This window comes from Amblyomma mixtum, chromosome 7 (genome assembly GCF_055824585.1).
Source record: "Amblyomma mixtum isolate Tamu chromosome 7, ASM5582458v1, whole genome shotgun sequence".
In the NCBI taxonomy this organism is placed as follows: domain Eukaryota; kingdom Metazoa; phylum Arthropoda; class Arachnida; order Ixodida; family Ixodidae; genus Amblyomma; species Amblyomma mixtum.
In genome coordinates, this window is record NC_143018.1 from 84,150,512 (window position 1) to 84,177,234 (window position 26,723).

Below are 26,723 nucleotides of genomic sequence, written 5' to 3' on the forward strand. Positions count from 1 at the left end.
AACACCGCAGCCGCTCCACGACCCGCCAGCCTCAGGCCCCGCGGCTCATCCCGGACTCGTTCCCGGCGCTGCAGCCTGTCGCAGCGAAACTACCGTCTAATCCTAACAAGCAAAAGGCCCGGTCCCACTCTTGGACCGGAACCAGGCCACAACCAATGCATCAGCGCTGGAATAGAACACTCGGACACCGGCTGGCGCGGCTCAACAAATCGACTGAGATGTATGCTGCAACTCTATTTCGCAAAAAATGCGAATCCCTCTGTAACAGGCTGAACGGCAACATGAGCCTGCCCCAGACCTGAAACTTATTTCATAGCCTCATTGATTCAGATCAGTACAAGACACACAAGAAACACAACCTTATAAAGCTCATACACATATTCCAGGTCTCCTCGCAGAAACTGCTCGAGGAGCTTCGTGATCTATACTTCCCTGCACATTCCATCCGCAGACCACCCTGACTACATAGGCTCCCCCAACGACCTCATCGACCAACCGATCACCGAGGCGGAAGGCAAGGCAGAACACCAGCCCCTCAACACGTCCTAAGCTCATGGTCCGACGGAGTGCACAAAAAGGCACTCCGCAACCTCTCATCCCCCTCTGTCAAAGCCTTAAACGGATACTTCAACCAATGATCGATGCGCGATGCCCTCCCACCTCAGTGTAAAGACGCCAAAGTAGTCTTTATTCCCAAATCAGGCAAACCACTTCTCCCCGTTAACCTTCATCCCATCTCCTTATGTCGTGTGTGGGCAAGCGCATGGAACACGTTTTCCGCGCCCGGCTCAGCCGGTATCTGGAGAACAATAACCTCTTGCTTTCGTGCATGTTTGGCTTTCGCCCGGGCATATCTACCCAGGCCGTCTTTCTGAAACCCAAACACCGCATCCTTCACTCTCCCACGGGCCAAACCAAGGTTATCCTCGGCGTCGGCCTGACAAAAACTTACGACATCGTAACCCACATGCAGCAGTCCTAGAAGGCCTCCACACCCTAGGATAGGCCCGTGGATGTACAATTACGTCCGCGACTTCCTCTCCGAACGCAAGGCCAGAGAGAAAGAAAAAGTATTGTAAGAGGAATTCGGGGCACGCCCCAGGGTCCCCGCACGACCCCACTGCACCCAAGTGTTTATGTTCCTAAGGTCCATAACACTGGCAGCCCGGCCGGTGGAGATGGTCTGCACGGCCGGGTCCTCCAAGCGCAGCAGTCTCGCCCAGTCCTCCCTGGTCTTGAGGTTCTCTAGGTCCTGCGGGGGAGAGTCCGCCGGGCAAAGGGAAAGTATGTGGAGAGAAGAGGCGAAGGGTTCTGTGCATAGGACGCATGCCGGAGTGGGGAAAGAGGGATGATAGTGGGATAGGGTAAGGGGTGAGGGGAGAGTGTGTCTGTAGTCAACTTGGGTGACCACCGGCTCCCCCGTGTCTCACTGGTTGCATGACGAACGCCTCGGGGTGCTATGCTGTATCCTATCCTCTTGAACATAGCGCTTCTCCAACTCTCCCATCAACTCCGCCGAATCCCCGACAAACATTTCAGCTTCTATGCTGACGACACCACTGCCTGGGCCAGTCGAGCAATTGCATTTCTTGGCAAAAAAAAATTGCTGAGGCTCAGCTTGGCTAAGCCTGGGGAATGCGAAGCATATTAGTGGCTAGGCTTGGTAATACATGGCTTTCCTTGGTTGAATACTTGGTCATTTTAATACAACCACTAGAAGCCTTCGTCGTGGGGGAAGACAACGGCATGGCTACAGCGGAACGCCGACTAACCCCGAGACGCGCGTTGGGTGAGCGCCTGGATTGCAACGGAAGCCGCGTCTGCCTGCCCGGTGGAGCGAGCGTTTCACCTACACCGAGTGTGAACGCGCGTTCGAAATGCGCGGGAATGCGCGGGTGTGACGGCTAGGGGTCCCACGGCGACGGCGCGAGGTGGAGGCCGGCTCTCTCATCCGATGTCACGTGGTGTGACGCCACGGTGTCACGTGGTGTGACGTCACGGTGTCACGTGGGGGTCCCACGGTGACGGCGTGAGTGGTAGCTCTAGCAATATGCTTCGCATAAAAAATTTTGAGGGCGCTTAAGCCTGCTTACCTCGGAAAATGCGAAAGCATGCGTTTTCAAGAAAGGAAAGGGCGCAATTGCTCTCTTACCTCAAAATCTCAATGGACACATCAGCAGCAGTTTAAAGCATGCAATTGAAGGTGTATGTGTCATCAGTTCGAACCCCTCTTGCAAGCTAACCTCGAACTTTACATCTGCCGCCGTGGTGGCTCAGTGGTTATGGTGCTCGGCTGCTGACCCGAAAGACGCGGGTTCGATCCCGGCCGCGGCGTTTGAATTTCTTTGGAGGAGAAATTCTAGAGGCCCGTGTACTGTGCGATGTCAGTGCACGTTAAAGAACCCCAGGTGGTCGAAATTTCGGGAGCCCTCCACTGCGGCGTCTCTCATAGCCTTAGTCGCTTTGGGACGTTAAACCCCATAAAACCAAACCAAAACCAATCCAACTTTACATCTCGACACATCGGTGGACACCTCAACTGCACCTTAAGGAATTATGTAGTCGCACAAAGCATTCAGTTGAAGGCGCATGTCATTGGTTTGAACCCCTGTCACCTCTAACTTGAATAAAACATGTAAGCTATACGCACACAGAAATGCTATGACACTGCACGGAATGCTGTGCGACGAACTGCTGCTGTAAATTTTGGTAAATGAGTTCGGTAATACTGCCACCACATTAAGGTCAACCAATGACGACACCGCTGGGATTTCGTCTGCACATGCGATATCTGTCGCTTATCTGTTGATATACACGTCGAATTATGCGTCATCCTCTCGCGTCCTCTGGCCGATTCACTTCTTCACCCCAATTTCCTTTTCTTGTTATTCAATTTTCTTTTGATTCTAATGTGTGATGACTTTACGACTGATGACGTCACAGGGGGCGATCTTCCGGTGACAAATTTTGTGGACACCTCCGGTGTCAACATAGCCGCCTAATGCTTCCGTATTAATAAATGTTTTTACCACTACCATACCAGGGTTTTTACTTGGGCACAAGCTTCGAGACATCGTGAGAAAAAAAGGGAGAAATCGCTTCTTTTTTTTTACTCATTTTTTCCAGGAAAAACTTGCTTAAATGGGTTTTAGTGGTAGTTTGTTTTGTTATTTCGCGTTATCAAAAATATTGAATCCTACGGGTACCTGCCGAGAAATCAAAATTTGTTCGTTAGATCGGGAGATTCTTAAAATCGGGTTTCGTTAGATCGAGTTTTAAGTGTAATGCGAATGGCTCGAGGACATAGTTTACTTTTTGGGGTTTAACATCGCAAAGCGACTCAGGCTATAAGGGACGCCGTAGTGAACGACTCAATAAATTTCGACCGCCTGGGGTTCTTTAACGTGCACTGCCATAGCAAAGTGCACGGGCCTCTAGAATTTCGCTTCCATAGTCATTCGACCGCCGCGGCCGGGATCGAATCCGCGTCTTTCGGGTCAACAGCCCAGCGTGATAACCACTGAGCCACCGCGGCGGGTGCTCGAGGACATTCATATTTACAGAAAATTCAACTGCCATAACCACAGGTCACATTCGCAGGGGACACCACTATTTGAAGTGTCACTTATGGTGTAGACCTAGCATGACCAGAGTACTACTAATGATGTATACTGTGGTGTGGCAAACATTAATATCAACGTGTGTCTTCTGGACTGAGCCCCCTTTGGTTCTACATGTGTCCACTCACTGCTCAAATTTTGTCAAGGACATACAACGACAGCTGTCACAGCAAACCATTGTGTACAGATCTGGAAACCATAGGCGGTATTTGGCCCGTATCTGTTGCTTTTTGTTTACGAGTTTGCTCGCTAGGAACTCTGTTTTGCAGCACGCAACACAGCCCCGAGTAAGCGCGCTAAACGTACACCCACCTCCATGGCCCGTTTTCCTTCGATGAAAGATCTGTATAAGAGCTTGAAGTCGAAGACTGCGGGGAAGCCCAAGTCGAGAGAGAGCCGGACCATAGTCTCCACGGGATCCAGTGCCATTGTCAGGTTGTTCGGGGCGAGGTTGAGTGTTGTCATAAACGGCTCCAGTATATCATTCTGTGAGGAGACCCCAAGCGTTACTGTAAGCAGCGCACTCAGTGACCTGAATAACGAAGAGTTCAAGACTACATTCTTTAGCCATTGAGAAAAAAAAAAAGGAGTGACCGAAACATAACCAGAGAACCTGCAATTGCTCCTATAAGGAACAGGCCAGGGGATCTTGCGCGACGTGATGAAAGCAAGTTCGCATCTTTACCTGGAGACCAACCTGAATCGCTAGGTCATAGACGTTAATGGTTAAAGCATTCTTGATCGCCAGATAGTATTGCGCTATGGGACGCGGCAAAGTTTAGGCTTTCAGATTTCTACAGACAACCAATTTTTACGCCGAAAGCTGTGATAGCTTTGCACAAACCATTCAGTAAAAGCAATTTAGAGGTACAGTGGCAGCCGTGTAATCAGTTACACATTTTTTGTTCCCAGTCGAAACCTTGCGTGAAAAAATTCACTGAAAAAATTAAAGCGCACAACTGCCTTACTTTGTAGGTGGACACCACCACCACGTACCTCAATCCGCAACTGAAGTGTTCTTTGAACCAGGAAACCTTTTATGCGCCTTTTCTTTCCTCAAACCAACTACGTCTAAACCATCCGTTTGGTCCAAAGCCGATCATGGCGACCATGTTTTAATGGAGGCGAAACGCAAAAGTTGCCCGAGTGCTGTGCGATGTAAGTGCAGGTTAAAGATCCCCAGATGGTCTAAACTATTCCGGAACCCTCCACTACGGCACCTCTTTCTCTCTTACTTCTTTCATGCCCATCATTCTCCCCTTCTTCAACGGTATGGTAGAGGTGTGCATCTCGTAGTGAGACATATGCTGAATTCCAATGGCAGATCGAGACCGCTCCGTCGGATCGCGTACGGAGCGAGTCGGAGTGCGTAGATTTGCCACCTCCCAATTTGCGATTGGAATGCCAGTGATCCCTCGGGAGCGCGACGCCAGCGCCGCAGCGGCGACCGCGGAAACTAGGCACGCCGCCGGAGCGGACGCCCTGCTAGCTTCGTGTTCGAGTGCGACAGGAGTTGCGCGAGGCGCGATCTCTGCGTTGACAGACGCCGTCTCGGCGAAACAAAAAGGAGGTAGCACGAAGGCCGTAATGTAAAACCAAAACCAAAGCGTATGTACAGGATGGTCCACTCTTCGTGAACACGCGAGTATGCGGCCGCGGTCTTCGGAGAGCCGGTGAGCCTGTCCCTACCGTTCACGAAAGAAGTGGCGGACGACGCGCAGGCAAGTTGCTCGCTGCTCGATTTTCCAGCCTTGCGACTGCGAGACGCAAGCCGCTGAACCAATCAGCGAGACAGTCGAGCTTTCGGCAACGACGCCGCCCGCGGACACGCCGAGCGACTAACTGCGCTGCCCCCCGGCCAACGTTTCTCCCTGGCTGCCGTAGTCGTCGCTAAGCTTAACTGTTTTTCATCGATGCCGCAGCTGAGGGCGCTTCGGAATTGGCCAGCGCTGTAGTAAAGGTGCTACTCGCGTCACCGTTTTACTGTGCTCCTCGTCTCATAATAAAATAAAGACATGATCGATTTCTGCGACGCCTCCAACAGCGGAGCTAGCAGACAGCAGGCCAGCCGCACTGGGCATCAGGAAGAAATTTGCTTGTATCGCAGTTATCACTTCTACCAGCAACTCGGTATTGGCCAACGATCCTCAAAAATGATTCATTTGTTACATTCCTCTACTCCAGGGCTTGTTATGAACGCGAACAAAGAATATTAGCGCATTTTTCTGACGCCGGCGGCAGGCATATACAGGCCGGCAGCTTCACACTCGCTGTCCGTTTCAGACGAATCTTCACTGCTGGACTCTGGGCTTTCAGTGCCCGAGTCGGAACTGTCACTTCCATGAAGCAAACTTAGTGCCGCACGGCTCGAAGCAAGATCATTGTCGTCCACTGTTGACTGGAAAGTGCCCGTCTGTCCCGGCTCGCCCGGCTCACCACGTAGCGACGACAGGAACGAAGCGGCTGCTGCCGGTCGCGACCGGAAGCAGACGCGGCGGAAACGAAAACGTCACGCGAGGTTCCGGTCAAATCCGCCGATTTCGGCAGATCAAGAATCGCTGCTCCACGGAGCGATCCGGGATTTACGCCTGATCCCGATCTGCCATTGGAACATACAACTCGCGCTCCCATTTTACCATTGGAATACGATTGATCCAAACCGAGCAGAAAAACTTGATCCCGATCTGCCATTGGAATTCACCAATAGTGAAAATTTGGCTGGGGTTCAACCCTACTGAACCTAGATTACAGAGCGGAAGCTCTACTAAGCATGGTTAAATACGGTTTCCTGCGGTTTAGCTATATTGTATATGTGTGACTTGACTTGGTTGTTGCTTGTTTAAAGAGAAGGGTGTCTTGTGGTATGTGGAGTAGTTCCTCTCGTTCTTCTTCGGTTTCTACTTCAATCTCAGCACGTTTCCTCGCATTGTACTTCGCCAACGTGCCATGTTGATATTCTTGATCACAAGATCATCAGATTCAAATAGCCGTCTACGATACACAGCCGAAGCATTGGTTCCAGCGTGACTCCTCCACGGATATCTGCGAACGTGAAGGAACGCTTCGGGCTTTGTTCTCAGAGAGTGTTCTCAGAGATTCTCAGAGAGTGTTAGTTCTCAAGTACTGTGGATGAGTTGCATGGCCACCTGTATCTTCAAATGAGTACACTTCGCCATAAAAGGTAGGTTCCTATGGGTGCAGAAAATGCCATCGTTGAGGCTGCCAACGGCAGGACACTGCATGCCAAGATTTACTTTTGTTATTGATTGGCTCTCAAAGACTGCTGCCCATGGGGCTGCATCAACCAGGACACAACGTCTGCGTGTGAGAAGAGAGCTATGGAAATGAAGGAACAAAGAAAGAGCCCTGTACGTAGTCGCACAGGAAACATGCCGTGTGGCCATCAGAGCGTATAATGGCACAGTGCATATAATGCATACGGCCTCAAGACCTCCCGGCACAACATGGTGTGAATATTCCGGTTTTAAGAGCGTGAGCTCTTAATACTCACGTTCTAACATTTCCTGTCCTGTTCCCTCGTAGATTTAAGATGGCGGTCGGACGAGAGCAACGAACCATACGCGCACAGCCACAGGGTTGGCACAGACACACAGGCAGCCTGGTTTAGCACGTATACTGTCGACCTGCAAATCCTCTACTGCCCAAACCTTCGCCGTGTAATATCCTCGATGTCTTTGTGGATGGTGTTCCTCTTTCTGCCCTCATTGACACTGGTGCCTAAGTCTCGGTTCTCAGCTCATCTTGTTGCCGTCGCCTCAAAAAGTCCAGACCGCTGCCTCTTCGTCCACCATTCGCGTTGCTGATGGCAGCACTGCTGCCGTCACTGGCCTGTGCACTGCCCGCATCACTGTTGCCGGTCGTCACATCCCAGTTTTGTTCACCGTCCTCGAACACTGGCCTCACAATGTGAACCTTGGGCTTGGCTCTTTAATGGCTCACTCTGCCCTTATCGACTGCTCTAGCGGCCTTCTTCGATTGGATCTGCCTCTCTGCTCAGCCGACACACCCTCAAGCTCCACGACCCGCCTTCGCTCCACTGAGTACCCTCGCCTGCCCCCGACTCTACCGTTTACCTGCCTATGCCACCGTTTCCTGCTGTTCCTGATGGTGTGTATCTTGCCTGGCCACTCGCTGGTGTCGTTCTTTCCCGCAATGTTCTTCCGCACCTGATCGCGAGTATCACGAAGAATAGCACCTACCTTCCTGTCCTCAACTTCGGCTTGTCAGAACAAGGTCTTCCTGCCGGCTTATCGCTCGCTACCTTGTCTTTTCTCACCGACTACCGTCAGTGCTCTCTCACCTGGACCCCCTTCTACTGTCTCACAAGGGCCCGCCATCCCGGCCGACGTTCCGCAATCCGTTTCTGCGATTATGGCTTCTGACCTGGGCCCCGAGCACGCAGAGGATCTTTACAACCTTTTGGTGTCCTAAGCCGACATCTAAGCCGACATTTTTTACTTTGCTCCTGCTCCTCTGGGTCGAACATCGGCATTGGCTCACCGCATTGACACCGGCGATCGCACACCTATACACCGGAGGCCTTATTATGTGTCGCTATAAGAGCACCAGGTCATCTAGCGGGAGGTCGACAAGATGTTGGCCAACGATATAATCGAGCCCTTGGGCATCTCCTGTCTTGCTCGTGAAAAAGAAAGACCAAAGATGGCAGTTTTGCGTCGACTATCGGCATCTCAACAAGGTCACGAAGAAAGACGTCTAACCCCTTCCGCGCATAGATGATGCCCTGGACTGTTTACATGGCGCCCGCTACTTTTCTTCAATCAACTTCGTAGCGGCTATTGGCAAATCTCTGTTGACGCAAGAGACCGCGAGAAAACAGCTTTCGTCACCATTGATGGGCTTTACCAATTTAAGGTCATGCCTTTCGGACTTTGTAACGCCCCTGCCACATTTGAACGGATGATGGCCATCGCAGTGCAGCCGTCAATATAGGCCGTAACAATATATATATATATATATATATATATATATATATATATATATATATATATATATATATATATATATATATGCGCCATCCGGGGCGAGTGAAAAAATTGGCACCACTTAAGGTCGACATTGGTGACCTAATTGTGCCCCACGCGTTTGACACAGAGGGTTCCGAGTGGTGGCAAACGAATCGGCACGATATGGTGCACACTATTCCTCGCCTAAATGAAGCCTAGTCTGTGTTAGGGATTCGCACCGACGACATTTGGTCCTCGAAATTGCAATGGGGACGACCTTCGGAGGGTCGTTACAGGCGAACCAGAGGTCGCGGAAGTATGCGCGTGATACCAAACGAATAGTCCTTTCGTGATGTACATATTGATATGAAAATTCGGGACCTGGGAGCGAAACTCGGATATAAAGAATTTGAGCCTAGGATATAACGAAGACGTTTGCCGAAATGTCACTGCTTTAATGTCAAGCGTTACTAAAAAATTCATTGCTAAGGCTCTTGAGTAGACCACCTGCAAACATGGTGAGCGCATTTTTGCACATAACTACGGTGAGCATGTTGTTTATAAATGAATCAAGATGAGAGAGAAGTAGACTTCATATTATTGTGTGTAAAATGAGACAATCTTGTCTTAATTTCAGCTGGGTGTCGTTTTCGGGATGCGCTTTCTTGCACGGGGCCAGTTATAGACCAGGACAGCAGCTTGGGCATGTTGGTTATTCATTTGTGACGGAACAGCGCAAAACACCGGGACAAGAGACAAGCGCTGACTTACAACTGGTTTTTATTTCGAAGAAACACTGCTTCTTATACCTTCTTCCCCCTCAAAAAACACAACAAATGCGTCACAACCATATCGTTCAAGCGTCCAAAAAAAACATAAGATAAATAATCACAGAGATTTATAATCACATTTTTAACATTTCAAATTCTTTCTTAGTCAAAGCAACAGACGGCGTGCTGACACAATCGTCGCGCAGACTCGCTATCGAAGCTGCCTCGATTATTTCCCTGGCTAATCACAAAGACCAGTTAGTCAGGGAAATAATCGAGGCAGCTTCGATAGCGAGTCTGCGCGACGATTGTGTCACCACGCCGTCTGTTGCTTTGACTAATAAAGAATTTGAAATGTTAAAAATGTGATTATAAATCTCTGTGATTATTTATCTTATGTTTTTTTGGACGCTTGAACGATATGGTTGTGACGCATTTGTTGTGTTTTTTGAGGGGGAAGAAGGTATAAGAAGCAGTGTTTCTTCGAAATAAAAACCAGTTGTAAGTCAGCGCTTGTCTCTTGTCCCGGTGTTTTGCGCTGTTCCGTCACAAACAGTTATAGACGTATGGCTGGCAGGGCATTTCGGGGTGATTACAGAATAATCGAGCAACGTGCTGGGTTTGAGCAGCAGGGACCCAAGATGGGCCTTTCTGCTGAATGATAAAAATTTATGGATTTCAAGCACAGGGATACGGCGGCCAGGCAAAAAGCAGAGTCATTCCGCTTTCAGGAAGGAGCACGAAATCATAAATCCTTCTGGTTTACAGATGCGACACAGTGACTCCAGCAATTTTGTTTCTCTGCAGGCTGCATTACTTTTATGTTATATCTTGACCAGAGCATAGGACCTTTGAATAGACAAGTCACTACGTTCAGTGTATTCTCAGGTTCGTATACGTTCAAAGACTATGTTCAATACACCTCATATACACTACGTTCATGTGCGTTGGTTTTGTTGTTGCACTTACTGATGGCTGTGCACTGATTGCCTTTTCTTCGGCTACCCACTTGTATAATGGTTCGGAAGGCAATGCAATAAAATCATCTTCTCTAGCGCAAATACCTCATCCATACCTTGCTTGAGAATTTATAATTACTCTGTCTGTGTTCGATATGAGCACATTCGCATTCCGGAAACAAGCATCTCCGGTCGCCTTGAGCACGAACACTGCGCTGCTTTCAGTAGGAAGGTGCGCTGCGAAGAGGCAAGAAATTTGCGCAACGAGGAAAGCACCACGACTTCATAGTTTGAAGGAGCATGAGGATTGCCGAAATGGCAGCACCTTTCGCAGCTGCATAATTGGTAGTGGCTTAGTTCAGCTATGCCAGGATATACGTAGCGAAAGCAAAGGTGAGCGCAACAACGAGGCAAGCGGTGTGACATCATACCGAATGGCGACAGCGCCTCCGCGGCGAGGCGCGCGGTGTGACGTCATGCCAGATGGCGCGGCGAGCGCGCGACGTCTGCAAGCTGCGGCGGTTGCTAGGCAACTGCTCAAGGTTGGTCTCTGTGCCTCCTCGTACTACCGTCATAGTGAAATCGCAAGTTCGTAGCCAATGTAGATTTCGCTACAAAATGAAAACGCGAGTTTGTAATACAGAATTTACTCTAACTACTGGGGGGATACCTCAATCGCACCCTTGATGAAGGGAGAAAGATGGGAATGAAAGAAGCAAGACAGAAAGAGGTGCCGTAGTGGAGGGCTCCGCAAAAATTTTCACCCCCTGGGGACCTTTAATGGGCTCTGACATGGCTTAAGGACAACGCAGCGAGCTATGGAAAGAAAAATGATAGGTGTAACGTTACGAGATCAGAAGCGGGAGGAGTGGGTGAGAAAACAAACGCGGCTTAATGGCATTCTAGTTGAAATCAAGAGGAAGAAGTGGTCTTGGGCAGGGCATGTAATGCGAAGACAAGATAAACGCTGGGTAACGGAGTTGTTTCCAAGAGAAGGCAAGAGAAGCAGGGGGCGGCAGAAAGTTAGGTTTGCGAATGAGATTAAGAAATTTGCGGGAATATGGTGGCCCCAACTGGCGAAGGACAGGGTTAATCGCAGAGGCATGGGCGAGGCCTTTGCCCTGCAGTGGGTGTAGTCAGGCTGATGATGATGGTGACATGGCGCAGCACACGGGCGCCTTTTGCGCTTTGCCTACATTGAAACGCGGATCATACTGCAGCCACGCTCTCCCCCAGAGTGCGTTTGCAACATATCTGCCCACACCCGTAACTTCTTTATTCTTCCGACAAACCTGATTCCTCCGTTCGTCGATGAAGGTAAGGCAGATCTGGTAGAGGCCCGCAGCTTTCTCCCAGGCGCTCTGGTTCGTCGCCGGTACCGTTGTCGTATTCATGGCCGCTATAGTAGCATTGCGAATGGCTTCCTCGGCCTGCGGATTGGTAAGCATATTTGCAACGAACTTGAGCCTTCCGATATCAATGGTTTGAAGAACTTTTAAGCTGCAAGTATGTGACACGCAGAGTATCTGAAGGTATACATTGCGGGGACACTGCACGGGCCCATTGCCTACAAGTTAGTTCGCGTAAAAACATTCCAATGCAGAGTTTCGGTTCTGGTTCCGGTAAAGAAGAAAGAAGGAGCAGCATGTGTTGTCATTCGTTAAGGCACCGTATACAAGTGGCCCAGCACTGAATGAAAAATGTTCCACTATGCGGAAATTGCCCGCTTATTTGGGAACCGTTACACGTAATATTTAATTTTCTTATTTAGCAGGTATTGTTAGGACTATGAAGGACTCATTGCCGTATAATAAAGAAAAATGTAGAATAATATAAACCACGATTCGTCAGTGACGGTGTTTTTAGGAGTATAACTGGCGTCTGATACATGCAAATCCTACGTGTGCGCTTTTCCGTAGAGGCAGCATAGTTGTACGAGGAACGGTTGCATGACGATCTTGATAGACGAACTGTTTTTTGAGGAGGGGAATGACGCAGTATTGTCACACATCTCGATGGGCACCTCAACCGCGTCTTAAGGAAATAGGTAAAGAGTCTGGAAAGGCATACAACTGAAGGTGCATATGTCGTCGGTTGGAATCCGTGTGACAAGCTAGCCTCTAACTTGACTAGCACAAGTAAGCTATATGCCACGAGAAATAGTGTCACACCGCGGAGAACGCCGTACGACAAAAGGTTGCGTCACAATTTTGGCACGAATATTGTCCAGAAAACTGGCGCCACGTTGAGGTCGGCCAGGGCGGAGTATATATATAGACGATCGACATGATCTTTTAACTTTCCTCTGTCTGCACGTGGCAGCGGTGGTGGCTCGGCTGGAGCCAGATGGCAGGCCCGTGCAATTTCCTTTTCATTCTTCTCTCAGTCACAACAACAACAACATGAATGTCTGGACTGGCGGAGCTTAGCTGGTTGTGGTAATCATATGGCCGCCTGATGGCGTCATCCTATTTCTCTTGCGATAGCTGGCATTGTAAGGCGGAAGCCTTTAATGCCTTATAGTTATAAGCAGGAGTTGTCGATAGAAGTGACACGCTTTTCAATTGGTCGAAATTGTCGTGACGTCACAGTGCGCGAATTTCCAATGGGGCCAATTGTACTTTGGCTAGTAACCAATTAAAGGGATCGTATAGTGATGCTCCAATAAGTGGGAATTAGCTTAGTTAATTGCTTAATTAACCAATTGGCCTAATTAACCTTTCTAGTCAGACTAGATAAATAAATAAAACCGAGTACGTGATTGGTCAACTTGGGGAATCGAACCAGGGTCTCCGGAGTGCGAGAGGAGCGCGCTACCCACTCCGCCATGCCAGCTGGATGGCTTGGAATGAACAAAGGCGCGTCTAGCTAATACGGCGTCTTCGTTAAGTCTCATTTTCCTCCCTTCCTGTTACGGCGAGGTACAGGTGTCCACCGAGATATGCGAGACAGATACATTTCCTTTCCTCAAAAACCAATTTAGCGACGGGCAAGGCGTAGAACCGAATGGGCAGTGGCGTTCTGTGGACTCCCTGGCAGCGTTGCAAAATGCTGTCACGTTCCACTCTTAGAGGCGAAGCTTAACATCTTAACCACACACCAGTGACACAAGAAGCAACACCGCGCTTAGGCCTTTCGCCTCATTGATTGCAGTTTAGGTCGACAAAGTGCCCCCCCCCCCCTGAATTTTCTGTGCAATGTGCAAGTACAGACACTAACACACGCCGTTGGCTTTTGCATTTCTCGTAACTGGACTAGTAATGCTTTCGCACTGATAATTTGAAGAGTGCACGCACTTGCCTAGTGCGGTTTTTAACAAAAGTGAGCGGAAAATGTGGGCATAACTTCTGCTGCCAGAATAGCTGAACTTGACAGATTACGGTGCCACCAGGAGTCAGCGGTTTACTCAGTGCACTCACCTGGCGATCACAAATGTGGTAATAAAATTGTTTATTAAAAAAAAATTGCGTTATGGCAAATTTTTGCGAGAACCGCTTCGTGCGGCTACCACTACTTTTCTTTTTCCCTAAATTTTGACTTCTGCGACTTTTGGGCCAAAAGTAATTTCATTGCGCAACGGGAGGGAGATCAAACTCCAAAGCATAGCGACTGTACATATAAGGAAGGCAGCATCTATTTAAATCAAGAAAAGCATACGGGTAAGCTTTTCTTTTCTATTTCGCTGTGAGGTAGTTCTCTGGAGATTACTGCAATCATCTTTTAGCTGGAAGATAATTTTGGTTATTATCTGAAGAAAAGACAACCAGATGTCATCGGTGGGTGTTGTGTTCGTATACCATCGATGGAATGTGTTCCTAAGTTATTTTTCTTCTGGTAAATTATCTACAGCTCCGAAATATGATGAGCCTAATTTTCCGCTGATGAACACCCCAATGAGATAAAAAGGAGAGGCTTCGATGTGGTTTTCTAGGTTTTAATGACTATGAGCTCTTGTTATGTGCCTATAAATAGGCTTCATAAAATATAGATTACTGGTGTCCTAGAATGCAGAGCGGGATCAAGGAAAAGCACACCTTTTGCCTTCTCTTCTGAAGTCTTTCTTCAGTATCGGTTTCAGTCTTTCTTCACCCTCGCCGTAAGCACCTCCTTCCACGGTAGTCAACCTCTGCTACCCACAACAGTGGCTATCCACAACAGTGGCTACCCACAGCAGTGGAGAGTGGCTGCCCACAGAAGCCACTTTCCGGATGTGCAGTCCTCCGCTCTGGCCATAACTTCCCGAGCCCCTAGGTCACACATCGCCTCCCGCTCTCTCTCTCTCGTTACTCTCGCGCTTTTCCTCTACTCTGTCAAAAAAAAAAGGAGAGGAGGATTTATCTTCCTCCATTTCCCGCCTTCCAAAAGTAGCAGGTAGCACTGAACAGAATTTAAATGATTTAATTTGATTTACTGTACACAAATTTTATTAACTCTTTCAGACACGCTATATTTCTACTATCGAGAGAAATCTGAAATTTAGTACCGGCATACTTCGAACCTTCTATTTCAGGACTATAATTTAAATGGCTCAGAAAACGTAGGAGTTACCGCGTGCCGCTCACTTCCATGGTAAAGATTTTGCAGAACTTTTTATCAAGGAAATGCATTAATGTCCAATTAATTGTGCTCTTTACAATCAGAAGCTGTTTCGGCAACGAAAACTGAACTCCAGTGTGCTATGTTGTGCCGCTTGAAAAAAAGAAAAACAGTTTAGCACCAAACAATACCTTCCGGGTACAGCGTAGAATGTCACGACGCCCATCATTTTTTCGTGTTTTTTAAATTCGAATCTTTTCGCTAGCAACAAAGTGGCCCTACCATTCTATCGAGTAGGGATTTCAAAATGTAGCCGGCATCACTGACTTCATGAACCCAGTGCAAGACGTTTCTGAGAAAAATATTCACTATCATGTGCTAGATGCCATGCCGCAAAGCGTTAAGTCCAAATGAATGAACTCAATAAGTAATTAAGATCCTACGGCTGCCGCTGAAAACCTGAACGTGGAATGCAGGCCTCTACGATAACAACGAGGTGATATCAATTATCGCTTAGAGCTACACCTATCAATCTGCACAGCCAAATCCCGATCGTAGATATTGACTATTCTCCTAGCTGGTTGATTCTGTCGGGTGAAGCCATTATTCTGACCCTACGGGGTGGTCAGATCAACTTGAGGAACTGGAATGAATGAATGAATGAATGAATGAATGAATGAATGAATGAATGAATGAATGAATGAATGAATGAATGAATGAATGAATGAATGAATGAATGAATGAATGAATGAATGAACTGTTTATCTAGAAAGGGAGCCTCAAGGCCTTTTGTTGGGGAATTGGGTTGTTAAGGAAGGGAAAAGTAGGGTTCAATTAATAGATGAAAGAACGGCATGGGTGGTCCAGCCAATCTCGACACTTCACCCGTATAAAAGACTGCAACATGTATAATATCCTCGTGGGACATTTGTGATGTACGGTTAGCACAGGCCACACACGATTCGCGCTAAATAGCCAAACAGCAGTCTCTCTTTGTAACTTACTTCCACAAATTCTTTCTTTCCCCATACCCCCAATCTCGAACGGCTCAAAAGGAGTCAAACACCGGATTCCCGCTCCTAATGCAACGATTTCTAGCCCACTTCGCCAATACACGGTCAGTTTGCCACGGCTGTGTACTGTGCAAGCCTCGGTGTGGTCTCAAAGGATCCTGCTCAAAGCTCTGTCATGCTCTCTTCGACACGTCATAATATACGCATACTGCGCCTGTAGTGGAGGAAAAAAACGAGGGTATTTTACTTTATTTGCAAATACCAGAAAGAGCTGGGGGGAGGAGAACGAAGTGTGTCCACAACACGCCGACTAGTTTCACCAAGCCGATGTCTCTCCGTCGAGACGGTGTGTTTCTCTTGAAGTTGGAAGTTTGCGCACTCTGGACTTGTGCACATTTAGCACGATACGTTGTGGATTTCCGACACCACCTATTTCGAGCGCACCAGGGCGTTAATATGCATGTGCATACATGAACTTGCGCTGAAAGAGTAGTGCGCATTGAAATGAGAGGCGGAAACCCAATCGGCGACGAACCTCCTACCCTCACTTGCGTTTTATTCTACGGCTTTTTTTGTTTCGTTTTTTGTTTCGTGCTTCCGTGAGGCATTTCAATCTCATTTTGAGCACTACCGCATGGACAGTTGGGCTGTTTTTTGCTTTTTTTCACCGCTGTGATTAACTGTGTTCTTATCTACTCCAGGTGTGAACACCAAATAATGGAGGGTCCATGGCTTTATGAAGTTGTTGATGAGCACCTCGTAATGCAGGACCCTACCATCCTATACCCCATTGAGGAGGATGAAGAAACAACTTGTGGAATAAAGAATATTATCATTATTATGAGAAGTAAGCGGGCAATAGATCAGAATAATCAAAGAAACAAAATACCTCATAGTGGGAGCCATTCGGGTTACCCTGGTAGTTGCCGCACGTGAACTCGTAAAAGTCCTGGCATGGGTCAGCGGCCAATTTCAGCTGCCGCTGCAGGTAATCCTTTTGGAGGAGGCAATCACTCGTCGAGCATGGGCCAGGCGGGGGTGTCGTCGTGGTTGTTGTCGTGGTTGTCGTCGTGGTCGACGTCGTGGTAGACGTTGTAGTCGACGTTGTAGATGTTGTGGTAGACGTTGTGGTGGACGTCGTGGTAGATGTGGTAGATGTCGTGCCTCGCGTGGTCAGTGTAGACGTCAGACTTTGCGTGGCCTGGGACGAGCTTGTACTCGATGAGGAAGGGCTCGTCCTCATGACCGTTACCACTCGAACGGCCACCGGAGGCGAAGATGCCGGCGGAAAAGAGCCGCTGGAATCACCAGAAGATTCATCATCTTCCACATCACTCGCACCTCCGCCAAAGTCGTAGTCGTCGTAGAACACATCGGATGGTCCTATTATAAACTGCACGAAATAACAGCGAACCAAAAAAAAAACAATAAGACATAGGCATTACACATACGTGTCCACTGTAAGTCATAACAGCTACACGTTGTCTCTCAGTTTTGGACGCCTAACAGAGCCTTATGCCGCTCTCGTCATCATTTGTCTAGAGTTAGCCAACAACCTACAGTTTTTTCTTCAGTTGAAAATATTTGAGTCCAGAGGCAATTAAATATCATTAATGCCCTCATTAGGACTGGTTGACCGAGAAGCGGCAATGGCAAGATCCGTGATCAGAAAACAAAAGAAAAAACAGGCCCGCTGGTGGGACTGAAAACAGGTGTTGCTATGGCATTTAGCAATCCCGACCTTGTGACGATGGTCAATGCGACGGAAAATGTACTTGGGTGGTGAAATTAAATCTTCACGTAGCGTGATATGGTTATATACATTGTGGAAAAGAGATAAGCGAGTGATTTTCTGTCGAGATTGCAAGGATGGGACGGAAGAGTTTTCATGGCTGTTATAATTGTGGCAGGGATAAAATTGGAAAGGATGAAGCGAACGGAATTATTTTGGATAAGGTGGAGGAAAGTTGTGAGGTTTGCATGAGAAGGGTTCCTTGTGGATGAGGCCTAATTAAGTTTAGGACGTATTATTGTTTTATGAAGTAAACGTTTAAGGGACGATGGAACGGCGGAGAATTTGCAACGTAAATACCCCAACATGCGATTAGCCTTAGTCACGTATTCGATATGTTTACGCCACGTTAAGTTTCCTTTCATATGAACACTTCAGTACTTATATGATGCGACAGAATCAAAAGAAATGCTATTTAAATGTTTTAAACGAAGAATTTTGGGTATGAGGCAAACGCGCTTGAACTTACAGTTGTTAAAGTTTAATTTTATTTTTCATGTTCTCACACAGCTTCCACCCTCACCGTTCGATGGCGTTCTACGTCACACCAGCGGTAACTCAGGACGTTCGGCGTCCGCCGCTTAAGAACGTGGGTGGCGCTGGTGAACACTGTCATGGTTAGGTTATTTGTTAAACATAAATACCCTTAAAGCAGAAGATTTGACAGCCGTCGCCGTAGCTCAGAGGTAGAGCACTGGACGCGTAATTCGGAGGTCCTGGGATCGGATCCCACCGGCGGCATGTGGTTGTTTTTTCTTCTGCTTTTCTAATCAATTACCTTTAAGCGACAACATATTCATTAATATTATATATTGATCAGTACCACAAAATAAATAAATTAATTAAAAAATCCCCTGTGCCCCTTGGTTTCTGTAGCTGTTGGCTTCTCTCATATTTATAACGAGCCCCTCATTCCCCTTCCCTTGTTTGCTTAATGTTCCACATCAGTTAGAGACAAGATTAAGGCACTGGAGAGTGCCTATGTCATTGTAGTTACTGATTTCCTGGACAATAACACAGTTGTCTGCAAAAAGATGGATATGAGAAGACGCGGTAGGAGGAAGGCCATTATTAAATACTATAAATAAAAGCGGGTCAAGGACATATCCTTGTGGTACTTTAGAAATCACCTTATTAATCGGAGATGTAGTGCAATTAGCGACTACAAATTCCCAGCCATTAAGTAGGAAAAATTCAATACTTGTGGAGACGTTAGGATCGAGACTAAGATGACTTAATTTATGAACTAACAACTGATGACGCACTTTCTTAAAGGCTTTAGAGAAGTCTGAAAAAAATGCCATCTGCGCAAGATGACTTGTCAAGTATTCGGTGTATCTTATCAGTGAATGAAAGCAAGTGTGTTTCGCATGAATTATTTAAGAAAAATATGTTGCGCAGGTGCAAAAAAGAATCGTCATCAAGAAAGGCAACTATGTGCTTAAAGATTACATGTTATATTATATTCCAGCATGTGCTACTGAGTGAATTCGGATGGAAATTTTTTGGCGAGTGCTTACCACCGGATTTGTGAAGTGTAATCGTGTTCCCTGTTTTTCTGACGCATATTTGCGCTACAAAAAGGTCTAATAAGCACCAGGAACATGGCAGTTTTTCTACGCCTGTTGCATTTTCTCAGATGATTACCCGCCTGTGTCCCGACGCCTTGCTTGAGCTCAGGACCTTTTGCAGCGCATGTTAATATTGTTTTAGAGATAATTTAATTAAATTGCATAGTGTGACTTAGTTTTTTAGGCTTATTTTAGAAATGCTAGTAGCCGTCAGGTACACCGAGTTAATTGATAGTATGAATAAAAATAATTTTTTATAGTTTGGAGCCGCAATAAAAAAATACGGCGTCCTTATATAACCGCGGTGCCCCCCTCATAATAACACCTCTCGGGCACCTCCGCACGAAGCTCGGGCTTACGGTCCGCAGCTATTACTGGCGCCGACCAGCAAGCGCAGTGTAACTCATGCGCTTCTTGTGCAGTGTGCGTCAGCGGCTGGCTATTACAGCCGCTTATCAGGTGTTGCTTTTTATCACGCTGATCCTTATAACGCCGTTATGAGTGTGGCTATCAGTAGTATAAAGCGAATTAGTGCATCGCACTAGCCGCGCTTTCTTTAGTTCGAAATAAGCTCTTTTTACAAAACGAATCTGATCTAATTTCAGCTTGAATTATCGAAATTCATAATACGAAAGCATTGCTCGAAAGTGGTCGATGTCGCGCGTGTGTGTGGGCGTGAGTGGGCGCGTGTGCGCGTGTGTGTGCGCGTGTGTGTGCGTGTGTGCGCGTGATTGTGTGTGCGTGCGTGCGTGTGGGCAAGCCTGCGTTTGTTTGGCTTGACATAATTAGCAACAGCTTGACGTACTGTTGCCAAGGTTTTGTTAAGTCCAACGCACACACGCACACTAATCTAGCAGACTCTGGAGCCACAGCGATTGCTAGGCTTTCTCGTTTAGAGTCCCTCCCACATAATGCGAAGGAATAAGTAGAAACTGAATAAACATTCAATTCGGAGAGTATCACGTAACGTCACGAATTAGTTCACTTCTCTAAACGCAAGCCTAAAGAAGGATATGAATCGAACTTCACTTTCAGGTTTTTCATGTCTCCTCGGAGCAGTGTTTATAATCGACTCCGTTTGAGTCTTCTTTCCAACATTTGCTATTTGGCGAGCCTTCCTGGTCTCCGCCGTACACTCTACACAGATGCCGCCGCGGTGGCTCAGCGGTTATGGTGCTCGGCTGCTGACCCGAAAGACGCGGGTTCGATCCCGGCCGCGGCGGCTAGAATTTCTTTGGAGGAGAAATTCTAGAGGCCCGTGTACTGTGCGATGTCAGTGCACGTTAAAGAACCCCAGGTGGTCGAAATTTCCGGAGCCCTCCACTACGGCGACCCTCATAGCCTTAGTCGCTCTGGGACGTTAAACCCCATAAACCTAAACCTCTACACAGATTGTTGTAGGTACGAATTGCGCACAAAAGACACACACAGGAAACAACACGAGGGAGACTGAAAGAGCGCAAACTATTAACTGGTGTTGATAGTTTCACTATCAGCTCAGCTCAACTATCAACTCGCCGGGTTGTGCCCAAGGACCAGCGCGGAAGGCGCTCGACGAAGGGCGTGCCAGATAAAGCATGCGGCACAATTTGTCAAATGCGCCACGGCCGTTGCATATCTGATTCCGCTCAAGTGTGGTCGCGTGTATGTGGGCCAGAAAGGACGCTGCGTGAATGAACGCGCAGGGGAGCATCAGCGTTCAATTAGGAACAGAGAAGGAGCAAATTTGACTGCTCATTGCATTGCATGCAACGGTTGTGAGCCACTACTAAAAAATGTCAGAATTCTGTGCAGGTGCAATGACAAAGTTTCCCGTGAACTTCTAGAGGCATACCACATCAAGGCAAGAGGTGATAACTGTGTGAGTGACACCTCCGTTTCATTGTACAACGCGGAAACTAATTTTTTGGAGCGTTTTTGATGGATTGTCGCGCAGGGTTTGATTTGCCTCCTTATCCTCTCTTTCCCCTCCGTGTAGGCACGTGTGCACACTGCCTATAAAGCGGCACTGAATCGAATAAACACCAGTTCATAGTTTGCGCTCTTTTAGTCTCCCTCGTGTTTTTTCCTGTGTGAGTTTTTTGTGCGCAATTCGTACCTACAACACTTGTAGGTACAATTCGTACCTACAATAATTCGTACCTGCAAAGTACCTACTCGCCTAACAAGAAGTTTCTTAACTCTACACAGAGACGAGCGAAAAGGAAGCAAGCTGCCCTCTACGGAACTCCCTTTTACGAAAGGGCGTGCGCTAGACGACGGTTTACTCCTTTTTAACCACCATATAGGTGTTTAGGAGTAGGCCGTAGCTCATCACTTGGTGGTTCAACTGAAACCTTGAGTTGACGTGAAGACTGCAGCTGTACGCACTCACCTCTACTAGGAACCAGCTGAAGATGGCGACCATGCAGCAGATGATGAGGAGGGACATCACTCCGAACACGCAGTAGACCAGGGTCGTAAGGCTGAAGAAACCGCTCCCTTCGTCTGTCCCTTCTGGTGACAGCGTCGACGCTTGGCTGTCGAATTTGCTTTGAAAGCCACTTTGCGCCTGTAAGAGATCCGAAGTTTATCTTTCTAAAATTCCCTTTTCATTATTCTGAGTCAAACTTAGCTGGAAGACTGGAACTCCACGATATTTCCAAGTTAGCAGCAAATGTGCGCGTGGTGAAACACAGACGGAGAATTTAAGTAGCAGTTAGCACGAAGGATGCGCTTCATTATATTGTCACGTAGCAGTTGGCGCTGGTAGCTCGCTTCTACACGGGAGAGAACCATAAACACCGACAAGATGCGACGGCACACCTAGACGGCCAAGGTGGAACGTCAGTTTTTTTCTTCTTCAGAAAACAGCGCGGCGCACGAGCTGCGTGCCGAATAATAGCCGTCGAGTGGCTGTTGTTGTAGACGCGGTAATATGCCCTCCAGGTAAACTGAGGTGAAAGTGGCGGTCTATAATACATAGACGCGCAAACGAAGACTCGAATGCTTTAAACACAAGTTTTGAGCGCGACAAAAGTTAATTTTGGTGTTGTAGTGTCAGAAGTTCGGGATAAAAGAAAGCAGGGGTACACGGACCTAGTATACCCGGTAATATATTTATTGGTTTTTTGCTTGCATGCACAGCCAATCTTAACCAAGATTACTGCAGCAAGTGTACATGCCGGCTTGACAGGTATACTTAATTCAAATGAGCTGAGATTTGCGGCATCTGCGTGTAATAGAAAATCGCAGTGGCTCAACGCGATGGTTGAGTGGCTTTGGAATTTGCTGCATTAGCTGGTGGATCAAACTTAAACATGCTAATACTTGGCTGTACTGTCAAGACAGAAAATATAAGTGTTTTTAACTAGCTCAATAGAAGAGTCGGCTAGCAGCTGTAACTATTACACGTAGGTAACAGACTGAAATCAGATTTGTGGCTGGCCGCAGGCGTTAGCCGATCAATTTCTTGAATTTCAAAAACGTGTTGCTGTGTGATGTTTTTAGCCCTCTAGAGATGCCGAACAGAAATCCAACCGACGCATATTCAGTCAGCTGACTAGTTACGCGATTTTTTCATCTGCCATAGTGCGGAAAACCTGTTCCCACTCCATGTCGACGTGGCCAACCGTCATCATCATCATGCGTCGGGACAGTGCCGGCTGGAGAAGGGGGCAAGGTATCTTTTGGGAAAGAGGAAGCTGTGACGGGATGGAGTGGCATCTCGGCGGCTACGTGGAATTCCGCGGACCGGTGAGAGCCTTCTCGGGATCCGACGAGCATCGCGAGTGGTTGTGGCTCCATGCTCTCGTTTCTACCTGCGGCAGGGCGCACGGAAAGTCCGTCGTGCCCTGCCACCAGGCTTCTGATTCCGGGCAGCGAAGCGATCACCTCCTTATCGCCGCCTCCCCCGTCAATGGCTTTGCCTCAAGAATTCGGCGACTACGGGAAGACTCAGCCGCCATTCTTGGCGCGTGCAAAAGTCGCACCCCTGTCCGAACCAGTAAGTTGGAAGCCCTTCTTACGTAGCCTTTTGTTCCTGAGCAACGCCTCTATAATGTTTTGGTATTATCTGCAAGCGCCATGGCCGGCCCTTTGTCTCATTCGAGAATGAATCCCTCCGCGGTTAGCGGACGAAGATGCGACATCCATGGAGTGGGATTGCGGGGGGGGAAGACTGTCTCCGGATCACCGCAACATAGGCTGGCGTGGGGAGCAAGATTCTGATGACTCTTGGCATATGGATAGGCTTCCACTCAACTAAGAATCAATTTGGCATGACTGCACGCAATCCGTTCCTTCCCGATCAACTACGGGAAGGCGCGGTGACTCTGCAACCGCTGTAGTATATCCCAGGCGGCTTCATTCGGCTACCTGTGTCTGCCCGTACAGAGAAAAGCGAATGTTGTGTTGTTCTGTGTTTTGTAGCGCATGAGCTAGTGAGTCTACCATGAGCCAAACGCTATGTTAAATGCGTCTGATTTGTGTGAAAGAATGAAGTTCGCGCAAAGAAAAGTACCGGACTCAATGACAGCTCACCTCGCCGTCCACGACGAAAACCGATACGGTCGAGTCCATCGGGAATCCTTCTGCTCTCCAGCGAAGTCCTGAAATGTTTTAGAAGTTATTAAGGAACAAGTACTCTATACACGGACCACGTGGTCGTGACAATTTGGTGAAATCTAGAGAAGCTCCGTCGGTCACAGATAGAGAAGAAGAATGTAAGCTTATTGCGATACCGAAGTGCGAGTGTAAAACGTCATTCCAAATTCTCAAGTCTGGATAGATTTTTTTGCTGCGACTGTTTCATTTCGAGTTTCCATTGTTTGCAAAATATAGGTCTCCATCGAAAGAAGATTTGGCTAGAGGCAGCAACAGATATGCCACAGAAGTTTTAAGGTTTACTGTTGCTGGTAATTTTTATCAGCTTTTCGACTCAGCGTTCTTCGTATTCTAAGGGAACTGTTCGCTCTGCGCGAGAACTACACTTACCGCAATTTCTAATTTTGAATTGATTAAATGTCACAAATAATACCAGAACTATATTCACTGCTTTCGAAAAAGGAAAGACCTGTTCAGGTAATGCTAAGCCTGTTAATTCTTGGGTGTTCTTCATATATGTTGCGAGTAATTTAACTCAAGTTTAGGACACCAATGCTTAAGTCCTCTCGTTTTGGCTTTATGCCAGCAACATTTGTGAGTTTTTGTGGCCTTGTGCTTTACCTTGACAGAATGCTTAGAATAGACTTGTACGAACAGCTTAATACACATGATTATTTAACGTATCCTTAGAGACTGTGGGGCCACTCCCTGAGTCAATAGATACAGCAAGATCAGTGAGAGCATAGCATTTAGGGGAGCTGCTCTCCCTGGGTTCTTAATCGATTGCACGATTTGCGAGCCAAGGCTGATAGTAAGTGCAGTGTTATTTTCGGACTTGCGGTATCAACCTGATATATGGCGCCTTTTCAAGCACTACCTGCGCATCCTTAGGTTTTATGGATCTCTACTGATCCAGCGAGCGGGTGCCAAACTTCAAAAAGTCAGTGCAAACTTTAGAGAGGTTTCGGCCTAACGCAAAATTCTAGTCCCCGAAATGGTGACGTACTTTTGAGCAGGATACCGCAATCGAATGGGCGTATACGGGGCAGTTATAAATGCGTTAGCTCCAGAAGGGCAAGTGCAAGCGGAAATGGCGACCGACGTCACACGCGACGCGAACCTTCTGACGTCATCACAACTTGCCCAGGTTATTCTGAACAAACTGCCCCCAGTGGCAGGTGGTAGTTACATTAATGAGGGGTCGCAATACATGGCGAGGCAGGGGCGCCTCGCTTAACCGCTGCACCCCTGGGACAGGAGTGGTATAAGGACTCCCAGTGATGTAAGAATGTAAAGTAGAGAATAACCAACTCGGTATATAAGGGCATTGACCCTTTAACACTATCGCGTCCTACCATTAAGGCTGAGCTACGACAGAATGTTCTAATTTAGAACTGGGGTCCTACTTAAAAATACTGCAAGCGAATTGCCATACACTGCTAATAATTGCAAAGTGGGAATGGCCTTGAATACGTGACACTTGGGAGACATTGTTTATTCAGCAGGAAAGGACAATGTTCCTGTTTTGTGCCCGAGTCCTCGTGGTCTGAAGCCTACGTTGCAAGGGAGTGTTTTTGGCCAATACTGTTTTGCAGCATTCGTATCCCAGGCTTGCCCGCTTTCTCATCCTGCGCCTTGAATCGATAGATTTTTTTATACTCAGCGCTAACCTTTAAATGGCGGGGTCATTGTTTGGCGGCATGAAATGGAGGCAGTGGCTGCAACTCCGGTCCGAATCAACGGTACATGCAGCCGCAGCGAAAACGTTTATCGGACGTGCTTGTTCGAGAACAAATTTTTTGTAGACCTGACTCGAGACCCAGAATATCAGTAATCTTACTAAAGGGTATTGCATTGAAGCCATTCCTCCCCCCTCCCGCTCTGGCGTCCGTGACTACGTCAAAACAGTATTTTTGGCGTAAACTTGCGTCCTCTAAGCTTTTGCTAGCGCCTGTAGTTTAGCGCACATTACCCCTTTAGAGGAGACAAGCAGTCATATCTCCGCTAAATGTCAGCAGCAGTGCACGTTGTGGTTTAATCCTTTATGGGGGCTTTACGTACCGAAGAGACTCAGGCTGTGATGGACGCCGTAGTGAAGGGCTCCGGAAATTTCGACCACCTGGGGTTCATTAACGTGCACTGATATCGCATAGTACATGGGCCTCTGGAATTTCGCCTCCATCGAAATCCAGCCGCCGCGGCCACGATCGAGCCCGCCTCTTTCGGGTCAGCAGCCGAACGCCGTAACCACTGCGCCACCGCGGCGGCCCTGTGCTGCACGTTATTGCATCAAAAGACTGCTTCTGGAATGTTGAAACGTAATTAAGAGAACAAAAGCAATTGCATATCTTGAGCATCGTGAATGAGCCCTGATAACATCCCAAATTTCTGAATAAGAAAAAAAAACTTCAGAAACTGCCCATGGTGGTTACTCTGGAGTGCAAGGGGCTTAAGAAACTGCGCTTGGGAAAATTCGGGATTTTTTCAGATTAAGAGATGACGGACCACATAATCCGGGCACTGCTGGACGACGAAGGTAGCGCTGGTAGGGCTGATAGTGAGCGTTTGCGATAATGCGCCACGTATGGGCATGTGGCCAGTTCTTCGTGCCAAAAGAGGACTGATGGACATGTGTGATGAACAGGCGGTAGAGTTGTTGGTTCCACAACTTCGCTGATGAAGAGGCTGGAAGGTCTGGGATCGTTTTCGGTATTATTTCGCAGCGGGCGCTGTTTGAACGACGACACAAAAGGCCAATGTCGGGCTCTGCGTTAAGGAGTGTGAAGCACCACTAGGCCACGTTTGCAGAACCTGTAATCTTGCGCCTATGTACTACCGGCCAGAAACGTTCTAATGCGAAAGCCCTACTTCACAATGAAAACCGAATCAT

At 47.7% G+C, this 26,723-nt stretch overlaps 1 protein-coding gene across 1 annotated transcript in view; it reads right to left on the reverse strand.

Moving 5' to 3' along the window:
* Positions 1 to 11,763, reverse strand: part of LOC149336663 (uncharacterized) — a 40,072-nt gene extending 28,309 nt beyond the window's left edge. Inside the window, exons 1-2 of the mRNA XM_089554200.1 lie at positions 11,630 to 11,763; positions 3,933 to 4,106 (exon numbers count right to left, since the gene is read on the reverse strand). Of these exons, the coding sequence (XP_089410326.1) occupies positions 3,933 to 4,106; positions 11,630 to 11,731 (276 nt within the window). The 5' untranslated portion in view covers positions 11,732 to 11,763. The remainder of the gene's footprint in view (positions 1 to 3,932; positions 4,107 to 11,629) is intronic.
* Positions 11,764 to 26,723: the final 14,960 nt, after the last annotated feature.